Source organism: Elephantulus edwardii, unplaced genomic scaffold, assembly GCF_000299155.1.
Source record: "Elephantulus edwardii isolate Elephantulus edwardi_28Jun2011 unplaced genomic scaffold, EleEdw1.0 scaffold00537, whole genome shotgun sequence".
NCBI lineage: Eukaryota > Metazoa > Chordata > Mammalia > Macroscelidea > Macroscelididae > Elephantulus > Elephantulus edwardii.
The window spans coordinates 4,543-17,509 of NW_006400287.1; the positions used below are offsets into that span (position 1 = coordinate 4,543).

At 41.9% G+C, this 12,967-nt stretch overlaps 1 protein-coding gene across 1 annotated transcript in view; it reads left to right on the forward strand.

Moving 5' to 3' along the window:
• Positions 1-2,047: 2,047 nt before the first annotated feature.
• Positions 2,048-12,967, forward strand: part of ABCC12 (ATP-binding cassette, sub-family C (CFTR/MRP), member 12) — a gene marked incomplete at its 5' end in the record, with an annotated part of 72,120 nt that continues 61,200 nt past the window's right edge. Inside the window, 2 exons of the mRNA XM_006903208.1 lie at positions 2,048-2,317; positions 10,536-10,607. Coding sequence (XP_006903270.1) covers positions 2,048-2,317; positions 10,536-10,607 — 342 coding nt within the window. The remainder of the gene's footprint in view (positions 2,318-10,535; positions 10,608-12,967) is intronic.

The following is a 12,967-nucleotide window of genomic DNA, read 5'->3' on the forward strand; positions in this document are numbered from 1 at the left end:
AAAGTGATTTTGAAGTTTGACTAAGGAAAGGATAAAGAAAAGGACATTCTAGTCAAGGAAAATGCATAGTTAGACATCTGAGGATTGATTGGATGATCTTATTTACCTACATCAGAAACCTAGAATCATCTTTGGCTTTCCAGGTTTCTGTATCTCTCTTCTGGTCACCCGCACCGCACATCTAACTGATCAATAGCCCTACTCAGTCCCTTTCTTGTCATCTTAGTTTTTTAGTTGTAAGAGAGAAGACTTTAAGACTTCAATCTAAGATACCCTGTTGAGTTATTACTTCGTGAACAAAACACAAGAAACAAAAATCAATGCCATAAAACAAATTTATTTAGTACCATTACAGGAAAACCTACAGATGAACCTTAGCTAGAGAAGCAGTAGTATTTATAGCATTCTCAAATTCCACTCTGTCCCTATTACATCCACCTTCACCCAGGCCTTCCCATTTCTCATCTGCATGATGACAGTAACTTCTGAACTCATCTCTTTTTTTTTAAGTGTCATCATTCTCAAATTCATATTCCACTGCTCCCTAGAGAGAGCTGTTAAAATATTAAGTTGACCACTGATAGCACCTGGTCAAATCCTTGAATGCTTCTTTGCCCCCACCAAGATTGAGCTCTGAACCCTCTGCTGGTGGTCAGTTCTGTGTCCAACGAATTTCCTGGGCCATTCTTTTTCTTTTAAATGTTTTTCTTTTATTGTGATTTTAACAAACATTTGCAGAAAACTTGGATTTTTCTTTCATTCATTGTTGCACATTTTATGCCCTACTTCCCAGTTCATTTAAAAAAAAACAAAACACATAACACAACCCCTAAGCCATTCATTTTTGCATCATTTCCTCTTCCCCAAACTCCCATCCCTTTCCCAGTCCACTTTGCAATGACCCTTTTATTCTGGATTGTTCATATTACTAATGCCTAATTATATATTTCTTTAAAACAGTTCTTCCCTTCGTCTGTTCCAATTCATTATTTATCCCCTTTTTCCTTAGTTTCCTTCTAACCTCTTTGTCAGTCCTTTTTTATAACAACGGTACTATACAGTATTTGTCCTTTTGTGACTGAAATATTTGACTCAGCATAATCTCCTCCAGAGTCATCCATGTTGTGTAATATTTTATGAGTTCCTTGTTTTTTTTCAGTGTTGCATAGTATTCCATTGTGTGAATATATACCATCGTTTCTCTATCCATTCATTTGTTGATGGGCATCCTGTGCCATTCTTAACTTGAGTTCTGTGTGTCAGAATTGCTTATTTCATACTCTCGTCCCCCAGCAGACCATGCTGCTGTATATACTTCCTTGTCTTTGCTCATGATGTGCTTTCTGCTGGAATGCTTTTACCCTTTCTCCCTTCTCTATCTGTAGAATACCTACTTACATCTCAAAACTCAACTTGAGCTTAGATCTCGGGATAGAGATTCATGTATCCCTTCTCTGGCTATTACAGGGCTTTATCTTCACCATTTTGTAACTGAAAAGGTCTAGGCATATTTTTTTGTCTTCCCATAGACTATTTTCTTCAAAGGCAAGAACCATGCCTTGTTGATAGTTGAATTTCTATTGTTTGTCTCAGTGTCTAAAAACTTGTGGCAAATCTTTGAATAAAATGAGCTGAGTATGAACCTAAGAGGAGCAAATAGCAGAGACTGAGCAGGAGATCTTGGATTCGTAAGCATTAGAACTAAGCAATGAAACTTACCATCTAAAAACTGGAAAAAGTTAACTACTGAAGTGTGAGATATAATCTGAATCAGCATCTTCCCATATTGGATCATTCAAATAGACTTTGTGACTAAAAAGGCATGAGTATCCTGGGTAGAATCTCCTACTAGGTTACCTCCTGCTTCTTTCTCCTGGGGGCTTACCTTTAGAATCTCTTTCCTAGATGTCAGGATTGGGTTATTTTGGGTGGCTTGTTTGGGTTTTGTTTTGTTGTTTGTTTTTGTTTTTTACATGAAAACATAAATTGGGAGGATTCTTACAAATGGATGACATCCTCACAGTTAATTTCATCTCTTCATTCTTAGAAAATTCTCATAAATAAAAGCCCCCCGTCTTACATCACCCAGCCCGAAGACCCAGATACTGTCTTGCTTTTAGACAATGCCACCTTGACATGGGAGCAAGAGAGCAACAGGACAAGTGATCCAGAGAAAGTACAGAACAAGAAGACCCGTGCTCTTAAGAGGCATGTGCCACGTGAGACAAGTTCACCAGTCCATGGAGTGACAGGTCTGGAAGAGCAAAGTGACAGCCACAAATGGGTTCTGCACAAGATAAGCTTTGCAGTGAGAAAGGTGGGTGTGGATTCTGAAAATGGGGCTCTCCCTTTTCTCCTCATCTTTTTTTTTATTATTATTACTTGATTTTAATGAAAGTTTGCAGAGACTTTGGATTTCCATTCATTCATTGTTGCACTTTTCTCCCTGCCCACCTCTCCCTTCCCAATTAGTTTTTCTCTTTGACAAGTAAAAGAAAAAATTCTTTTCATTGTTATTCAAACCCTCCCCCAAAGTCTACTCCACTATGCAGCCTTCATTCTGGACTCCTGTCACAACAATAATATCTAATCATATATCCCTTTTAAACAGTTCTCTCCCTCATCTCTTTCATCTTATATAGGTATTGTCTTGATATAATTGACTTTGAGTTATATATGGTTCTGGGCTCACTGTGTCTGACATACCAGACCCTATTGCCATAGTCACTGTGTCAATCCATCTCATTCAGGGCCTTCCTCTCCTACTGATCCCTCCTGGCAACATGCCCAAAGTATATGAGACAGAGCTTCATAATCCTTGCCTCCATGAAATAAACTGGTTTCTGTTTATTCTCTTGGCAGTCCATGGTATGTTCAATACTCTTCTCCAGCACCACAACTCAAAGGCATTTCTGCTTCTCCTGTCATCCTTATCATTGTCTAGCTCTCAGGTGCAGAGCAAACAATGGAGAAGACCATGGTCTGAGGCACACGCACCTTAGTCTCTAGACTGACATCATTGCTCTTTAGGACTCTGGAGAGGCTCTTGACAGCAGATTTTCCCAATGCAACTTGTCTTTTGTGTCACTAACTGATCGTGATAAGAATCCCGATTTTGGAACCAACCAAGATGAAATTGTTAGCAACTTTGATCTTTTTTCTATCATGAGGCTGCCTACTGGCCTGGTGGTGATGATTTTTGTTTTCTTGATGTTGAGATGCAATTCACATTGAAGGCTGCAGTCCTTGACCTTTTCCAGTAAAGGTGTAAAGTCTTCCTCAGTGTTGGTGAGGAGGATTAATAATCTGGATTTCTGTAATTTCTTATTACATGTTGTTTTTGTTGTGTACTGTTGAGTTGGAAATGACCCATAGCTGACCCTCTGGTGTGTTAGGCAGTTACTCACTTGGGAGGAGATTGCCCATCTTTCTCCCATGGAACAGCTGGTGGATTTGAACCACATGCTTTGGGGATTGCAGGACAGTTTCTTACCACTAGGTTACCAGAGCTTCACTCCAAAGACTGATGCCTCCTTGCAACATGTCCAAAGAATGTCACATGGAGTTTCAGAATCCTTGCCTCCAAGGAGCAGCCTGGTTTAACCTTCTCTACGACAAAACCTGTTAATTTTCTTAGCAGTCCATGCCATGGTATATTCAATTCATTTCTCCAGATCCATAGCTCAAAAGCATCAATTCTCCTTCTATCCTCCCTGGTCATTGTCCAGCTCTCTGATGCATAGCAAGTGATTGCAAAGACTGTATCAGGGACACCTTAGTCTCCAGAGTGAAACCATTGCTCTTCAGAACTTTGGAGAGGTCTCTACCAGCAGACTTTCCCATCACAATATGTCTTTTAATTTCCTGGTTGCTGGTGCCAAGAGTGTTGACTGTGGAGCCAAGCAAACTAAAGCTGTTAACAATCTCTTCACCAGCCATCCTGATGCTGCCAATTGGCCCAGTGGTGAGAATCTTTGTTTTCTTGATATTGAGCCTCGCTCCATATTGTACATTGCAGTCCTTGACCTTCTTCAGCAAGTGATTCAGGTCCTCCTCAGTTTCAGCAAGCAGGGTTATGCCATCTGCATAACACAGATGGTTGATAAATCTTCCTCCAATCCTGATGCCACACTTCCCATACAGCCCAGCCTCCCAGATAATCAATCTGTTGTGCATAGGTTGAAAACATATGAAAATAGGACACATCCATGGCATACACCCTTCCCAATTTTGAACCATGCAGTGTTTCCTTGCTCTGTTCTGATGACTGCCTCCTGGTCTAAGTATAGGTTTCACGTTATCATCGTCAAGTGTTCTGGGATTCCCATTCTTTTCAGAGTCAGCCACAGTTTTTTGTGATCCATATAGTCAAATGCCTTTGCATAATCAAGGAAACACAGATAGACATTACTCTGGTACTCTCTGCTTTCAGCCAAGATCCATCTAACATTAGCTACAATATCCCTAATACCATGACCCCTTCTAAACCCAGCCTGCATTTCTGGCAGTACAGCCTAGAAAACCCTTGTGGGACAGTTCTACTCTGTCATAAAGGGTCATTACGATCAGAATTGATGATGGACAGTATATATAATACACACAGTAATGACAACTAATGGTTAGGAATGAATACTGAACATCATTTTTAGGTGCTTGTTGGCCATTTGACATTTTGCTTTGCTAAAATTGCTGTTTGAGAGTCCCCTGCTTATTTCTTTATTAGCTTATTTTTGTTTTGGTAAGTGATGAGTTTTACACACCCATGAACACACCCACAAACACACACACGTTGTATGTATAATATTAGACCATATTAGATGGTTCCTGAAACTTTCTCCTCGACTCTAGGTTGTCATCTCCCTTTGCTGCTTTTCTAAGGTTTTCAATGACTAGATTTTCATACAGAGGTCACCAGGTCTTTCTTCGAAGGCGCCTCTGTGTGGGCTCAAACCTCCAACCTTTTACTGAGCAGTCAAGTACATGAACCGTGTCTGGGATGAAGGGGCTCCATGATAAATAAGAATTGTTTTTGTTTGGTGCTGTGAAGTCAGTTCTGACACGTAGCCACTCTATGTACAACAGAATAAAACCACTGCCTTTGCTGTACTATTCTCAGAGTTGTTGCTGTGGATAAACACACTGTAGCATGATGGCCTTTGCTCATAATAGGTTCAAAGTATGTGAGCCAAAATCTTGTCATATTTACCCCCGAGGAACAATCTGGCTTTATTTCAAGATAGATTTCTTAGTCCTTCTGGCAGTCCAGAGTGTATTCTGTATTCTTTGCTAACAAATTCAAATGCCTCAGTTCTCCTTGGGTCCTTCTTATCTACTGCCCAGCTTTTCCATGCTTATACAGCAACTGAAAATGCCATGACTTGGGTCAGGTGCTCCTTAGTCCTTGAAGTAACATTAACTATTTATCAGGTATATAATTAATACAGTTTCCCACCTCAACCACTCTGAGGTAAGTACTAAAAGTAGGCTGTTGTTGAGTGCCATTGAGTCGCTTTATTATTGACAAAACCTTTGGACTGGGATTTGTGGAGGTCGTTAGACAAAGCTAAGTACTTAGGAATTAGAGCTAGCAAGTGGCAGAGGAGAGCCTTGTGTCCACCATCGCTGGCTTCAGCGCCTATGCTCATAACCACTGTTCAATACCTCTCTTGTTAAAACCGAAGTGGTTTTAGTAACAAGCAACCCAGTAGGGAAGCGAGCCAGGGTCTGTCAGCTTTTCTTATCCTTCAGGATTGGTGGGCGTCTTTAAACAAAGCCATACACTTAAGAAATGCACTACCTTTTCCCCCACGTGATTGTCTTGCACCAAGAGCTCAGGCAGCGGCACTCCCAGGGTGGCTGTGTTGGTTTTCTTACAGAGGGCTCAGTGTTAATCCTGTGCCTAGTATTTTAATCTACTATCTTGTTGACTTGCCCTTTCCCCATGTGAGCACTGCCACGAGTGGAGTTCTTCTTTATATGTGATGTTAAGCTCAATAGGCAGTGGGAGAGGTGGTTAACGAGGCTATCTGCCATGCAGTCACTGGGAATGAGCCTCTGTCTGCTGAGGGCTGTTGTTCTCAGTTCTCAGTTCAGTTTAGCTCAGTGCAACCCTCCTTTGCTGTCTCCTCACTCTCCCTTGTGGATATGAGGGGCAATGCTGTAATTAATATCTCCAACCCTGCCTTCAGAGTTGCTTCAGAGAGGCCACCTGAACTGCTCTCATGCTTTCAAGAAGCTGCCTTGTTTTTTTGGCTTCCAATTGTTTTATTCCTACTACATTTTTCACTAAGATACTAACTCTTGATAGTGACATCAGCATTTGTTATGTATGTTGAAGACAGGAGGATTAATGCAATGTCACATGAGTTAGCAGCGTGTTTATGGAGACTGGTGGACCTGCATTCCACTCCCACAGAACTAGCTATGTGACCTTGGATAATGTTACCCAGCTCTGTGGAGCCCTGGCTTCTATAACCACTTCAGGGATATGCTAATTATAGGACCCACTTTACAATGTGTTGGGAGAACTAATGATGATAACATAAACATGCTTTGCTGATGCTGATGTTAGAGCTGTTCTTGTTGACCTTTTCATTCAACAAGTATGCCCAGCTTCAGCGCTGCCCTTTAGTGTTATAAATTTGTGCCCCAAGTTCAAGGTACTGCACAACCAGTCCCAGGAAGTGTTATTGAAAGAACAAATGAATCCTGAGTAACACACAGGGTGCACTCATTGTGAATTTTTTTTTTCGCTGAAGATAAAGATGAATGTAGAAGGCTTAGGTTTGGACTCAGGGAGCAGAGATTAAAGGAGAACCTGTGAAGGCAGGATTCATCCATATCTGTGGTCTCTCTTGTCCAAATGTCTCCGTAATACCCAGTGTCCTGGAAGTCCTTTGAATGGAACAAACACGTATTGGCTTCTCTTACAATGGCAAGGTAGGCCTCATATGGCAGAGCCTGTGTCTGTGCCAATTATAATTTTGTCCCCAGTGCTAGCATGGTGCCTGACCATACTCAGAAAAGGCTTGTCATAGAACTTGACGGTGACCAGCAGCAACACTCATGCTAGGGACGGTAACAGGTGACGGGAGCTTCTAGTCTAGTTTGAGGTGGGAATGGGGCTAGGTGTAGCCCCATGCTGGAGAGTGTGTGTGAGTGACAATGTTCTGATGTTTCAGCTATAAATTATAGTATTGACGTGAGCGTACGGTGGGCACATTCCCACCTGATGCTCTTTCTATGGGCTGTTTCTCCAGCTGCGGTGGTTCCCGCCAGAGATACCCACGCAGCACATTCCTTCACCTCCTTCAGGCCTTACTCCACCGAGACCTGTAGCAGATGCTGTCCGTAGTCTGCCTTGGACCTTTCAGTGTACTAGGACCCCTAGAACTTAAGATTTGCTCTTGTGCATCCACAGCGGCTGCAAAGCACATTACATCCTATGGAACAACTCACCCCTCAGTGACTTGACTCCAGCTCCCTTGGCCATGAGGTCACATCATAACTAGTTTTCCAATTTCTTTGGGTTTCCCTATGATAGCATCAATTGCCTCTTTTTTTTTATTATTACTATTATTAATTTTAATGAAATTTTACAGAGCTTACTTGACAGCACCTAGCAACACCATGCACTGGGCACTGTTAGATAGATAGATAGATAGATAGATAGATAGATAGATAGATAGATAGATAGATAGATGGCAACCCTATGCACAATAGCTCCGAACCCTTTCCTATCCTGAGTCAATCTCACTGTCTCCAACATATCTGCTCCTATTGCTCCAGTTACTCTTGTAATCCATCTATCTCATCCAGGGCCTTCCATTCACCCATTTCCATTCATTCATTGTTGCACTATTCTCCCTGCCCACCTCTCCCCCCACAGTACATTCTTCTCTTTGGAAAGTGAAAGAAAAATCCTTTCGTTGTTTTACAATTGTTCCTCCCAGGTCCACTCCCCTATGCAGCCTTTGTTCTGGACTCTTGTCATGATGATAATACCTAATCACATATCTCTTTTAAATAGTTCTCTCCCTCATCTGTTTCAATGCAGTGTACATTATTTATCCCATCTTTCTCAGTCTCCCCCCAACCCCGATGTCAGTCCTGTTTTACAACAGTGGCACTATGCAGTATTTGTCCTTTGGTGACTGAGATATTTCACTCAGCATAATGTCCTCCAGGGTCACCCATTTTGAATAATATTGCATGAGTTCCTTGTTTTTCCAATATCAATCACCTCCTGTGGTAACTGATCTAATACTTTATGGACTGCCTGTCCCTTCCTGAATACCCCATGGACTGCCAAACCAACAAAGGGATATGTCTTGGAGAAGGTGCAGTTAGGGTACTCCTTAGACAGAAGGGTGGTGAAACTCCAACTCACCTACTTTGGGCTTATGATTAGAAGATGCCAATCCTAGAGAAAGCTATCATTCTTAGAAAGGTGGGGAGCCAGTAGAAAAGACGAAGAGCCTCAACAAGATGGATTGACTCAGTTATTGGAGCAAAGGGCTCAGGTGTGCCGTGTTGGTGCGGATGGTGCCTGTTAGGGTAATGTTCATAGTGACTCACTATGTTCATAGTGTTCATATGTTCATAGTGATTCACACTGTGAATCACGGTCGACTTGACTGCATCTAACAACAACAACAGCAACAACATCCTTTCCTGTATCACTTTCCCCTTCTTCTGTTTCCTGCTCCTCCTAAAGAAACTAACTGTATCGTTGTTTAAGGGTCTGCTTCTGGAACTCTCAAACTAAGACATCTAACTTTGCAGCAAGACTTCTTCTGTCCCCTTTCCCCCCTCTCCTGTCCCCTCTATGCTTTGTATTTCCCCATGGTACACATCACCTCAATGTATTATGCATTTTGTTTACTTCTTTATCATCTATGTTTCCCAATTTAAATGTAAGTTCTGTGACGGCACATCCAGACTTTTGTCTCTTTTGTTCATTGTTGTTGTTGTTGTTGTTGTTGTTGTTGTTGATGGCCGTCGAGTCAAGCACAACTCAGCGACCCTATGAACAAAAGGCCTGAAGCCTTTCTTTAACTTCCTGCTTCCTTTTGTTCATTACTGTAGCAAACGCTCGCACGCGCGCACACACACACACACACACACACACACACACACACACACACACTCTTTGGAGAGGCATATAGTTTTATTTATATATAACTCTCCAGAGTGCTGAAGTTCAAAGATGTCAGTCTAGAGACTAAGGTGCACCTGATCCAAGCCATGGTCTTCCCAATTACTTGTTATGCATCAGAGAGCTGGACAATGACTAAGGATGACAGAAGAAGAATTGATGCCTTTGAGTTGTGGTGCTGGAGAAGAGTATTGAGCATGCCACAGACTGCCAAGAGAATGAACAGATCTATCCTGAAGAGGGTGAAACCAAGTTGTTAACTGCAGCCTAGGTTTTTGAAGCTCCGTCTCACATACTTTGGGCATGTTGCCAAGAGGGATCAGCCCTTAGAGAGGGACATCATGCTTGAAAAGTTGGAAGCACAATGCAGGAGAGGAAGGCCCTGGATGGGATGGATTACAAGAGTAACTGGAGCAATAGCAGCAGATATGTTGAAGACAGTGAGATTGGCTCAGGATAGGAAAGGTTTCAGAGCTATTGTGCATAGGGTTGCTATCTATCTATCTATCTACCTATCTGTCTATGTATCCCTCATCTATTATCTATCTATCTATCTATCTATCTATCTATCTATCTATCTATCTATCTATCTATCTATCTATCCTCTATCTATCTAACAGTGCCCAGTGCATGGTGTTGCTCGGTGCTGTCAAGTTAGCTCTGCTTCCTAGCAATGCTGTGTATGACAGAATGAAAACCCTGCCTGATCCGACACTATCCTCACCATCTCTGTGATACTGGACCCCACTGCTGCAGCCACTCTATCACTACATCTCATTGGGGACCTTCTGCCCTTTTTTTTTTCCCACGACCCAGGCTTGAATAACAATTTGTTGATTGAGATAATAATTGTAAAGCTGTGGGGTAATTCGTGAACCCAGTCTATTGGAATAGTTTAACTGCTCAGTAATTTTAGATTGAGTTGTTCTGGTGGAAGAGGTATCCATAATAACTTCTAGAAAATATCCATACTTCAAAGGCTGCCCTTGTCCCCCTGGGTTGTTCAGGCTTTTACCTTCAATTAGATTTGTCTTCCTGGAATCTGGTCACAGGACAGCCCCCACAATCAAGCACTGTATCTCCCAGCTCGGCACAAGCCGCGTTTCACATCAGCGCTTGTACATGATTTCTAGAAGCCCTTAGGTACTCAGCTACGCTGTGCAAGGGAAAGAAGTTAATTAAGGCTAACATTCCTGTATCCTCCCAGGCTGTGTGTATAGGGATTATGGCTGAGAGACTGCGAACGCCACCTTAGAGTCTAGTAGCCAAACCCTTGGCCCCTGCTTGACCTGGCAGTTTGGAGAAGGGTGTGTGACACCTCGAGCCCAGGGCCCACCAAGAACTAGGAGACTGACTGCATGTTCTATTTCTCTGGCAGGGGAAGGTCTTAGGAATATGTGGAAATGTTGGGAGTGGAAAGAGTTCGCTCATTGCAGCTCTCCTAGGACAGGTAAGCTGGGTGGTGAGCACTGTGCAGGAAAACAAGAACGAACGCCCATACACAAACTCCAAACAAACAAACAATTCAGCTACCCTGAATCGATCCAGCCACATAAAGATCCCCTGTATGTCAGAGGAGAACTTTTCTCTGTAGAGGTTTCAGTGGCTGATTTTGAAAGAATCCAGTCACCAAACCTTTCTTCTAAGAAAGGTGTCCTTAGAACCCCAACTTTTTTTTACAGAGATTTTATTAGCATCTCATTGATTAACATTTTAAGCAACTATTGTGGAGGGCTCACTATGCAGACCCCCTTCTAATGACCTTCGTGTGTTAATTTTTACTACAGCAGGTTGGTCCCATTACTTTCTTTTTTAAAATATTTATTATTTTTTTTATTAATTTTAATGAAACTTTACAAAGACTGACATAGGGACTGGGTGGAGACTGAGAAAGATGGCATAAATTATGTAGACTGCATTGAAACATGAGAGAGAGAACTATTTGAAAGGGATATAAGATTAGGTATTATTGTCATGATAGGAGTCCAGAAGGAAGGCTGCACCATGGAGTGGACATAGGGGGAGGGACTATATAACTATGAAAGAATTTTTCTTGGGAGAAAAGTGCAACAATGAATGAATGGAAATCCAATATCTCTGTAAACTTTCATTAAAATTAATAATAATAAAAAATATTTTAAAAAGAAACCCAACTTTTTTATTAGAAGTCAAACGCTTGACTTTCTGCCTCACCCAGGTCTCTGAGTGTTGTGAAGATGGAACTTTAGTATTGGGGGGGGGCAGAAAATTCAAAAGGTTCCTTTCCTGTCACTGTTGTTGTTGTTGGGTGTCATTTAGTCAGAACCAGCTCATGGCTGACCCTCCAGTGGGCTTTCAGAGGCTATAAACTATATGGGAAGAGATTGTTCACCTTTCTCCCTTGGACCAGCTGGTGGATTCGAACAGCCTGCCTTTGAGTTGATGATGCAACTCCTTACCACTATACCATCAGAGCTATTTGGGTGCTCCATTTGAATATATAACTCCCTTCAAATAAACCTTGATCTTGATATACTTGTCTATTCTAGATATTTTATATAAATGAGAGCATACAGATTTGTCATTTTTCTGACTATAATCTTCACTCAGTGTGGGTATTTTCAAGGCCCATCCATATTGTAGCCTGTGCCAGGACTTCTACTTTTTGCTTCATTGTTTGACTATACCATTGTTGATAGACATGGAGACTGTTTCTTTTGTCTCTTGGTTATTGTGATTAATGCTGCAGTGAACCCGGTTATGCAAGTATCTGTTTGCATTCCTGCTTGGAATCATTTTGAGTATATGCCAAAGGGTGGAATTGCTGAGTCATGTGGGTCAAAAGTCTGAAATCCACTCTTGTTGAGCTGATTCTCACTAAAAGGCAAACCTATGTGCTGCAGAGTGGAACTGCCCTGTCAACTGGGTTTTCTCACTGCCTTAGTCTTTATGGAAACACATTTTCAGGCTTTTCTTTCATGGTGCTGCTGGATAGATTCAAACCCCCAGCCTTTAGGGTTAGTTGTTATTGTTTGGTGACGTCACATTGAGTATGACTCGTAGTGACCCCATGAACAATAGACCCGAGCTCTGTGCTATACTGTGGTGTCCTCATCATCTCTGACACATTTGACTCCATTGCTGTAGACACTGCACCAATTCATCTCATTCGCGTCCTCTCTTTTGCTGACCCTTCAGCTTCCCAAGCGTTATGGGTCCCCCCACCAGCACCAAGGAATAGTCTCTCCTAACAGCCTGTCTGAAATGTAGAGGGTTAGGCTTAGTTAGTAGCTGAGTAGAAATCATTTGTGCCACCCAAGAACCTTCACATGGGTGATGCATGCTTTTTAAACTGGACAAATCACTGTTTTACAACTTTCAACAAAATTCCAAATAAAATTGGATTCTTTTTTTCAATTTCTTTTGACAAAAATTAAAAACTCTGGCCACATTGAGTCTGTTCTTGCAAGATAGCAACTATGCATCTGAATCGAGGCTACTCCTGGATGGAGGGAACTGCCCTCTGGGGCTTCCCACCACAGTTGGAAGGTCCTGCTGAGAAAAGTCAAATGGGTCTCAGATCCAGTAAATGCACTGGGAGAAAGGAGAGCCTTGTGGCTGGTTTACCCAGAAGGACACCTTGTTCTTGCTGGCCCAGAGGTGTTGGGTGTATTAGCAACAGTCCCGTGATTTGAACTTTCCAAGAATTTGCTATTCCTTTCCATCACATTCCATTCCCTGTTCTCATCTAAATTACCTTGATTTTTTTTCTATAATTATATTTTATTAATTTTCATAAACATTTACAGAGATTTTGGGTTTCCATTCATT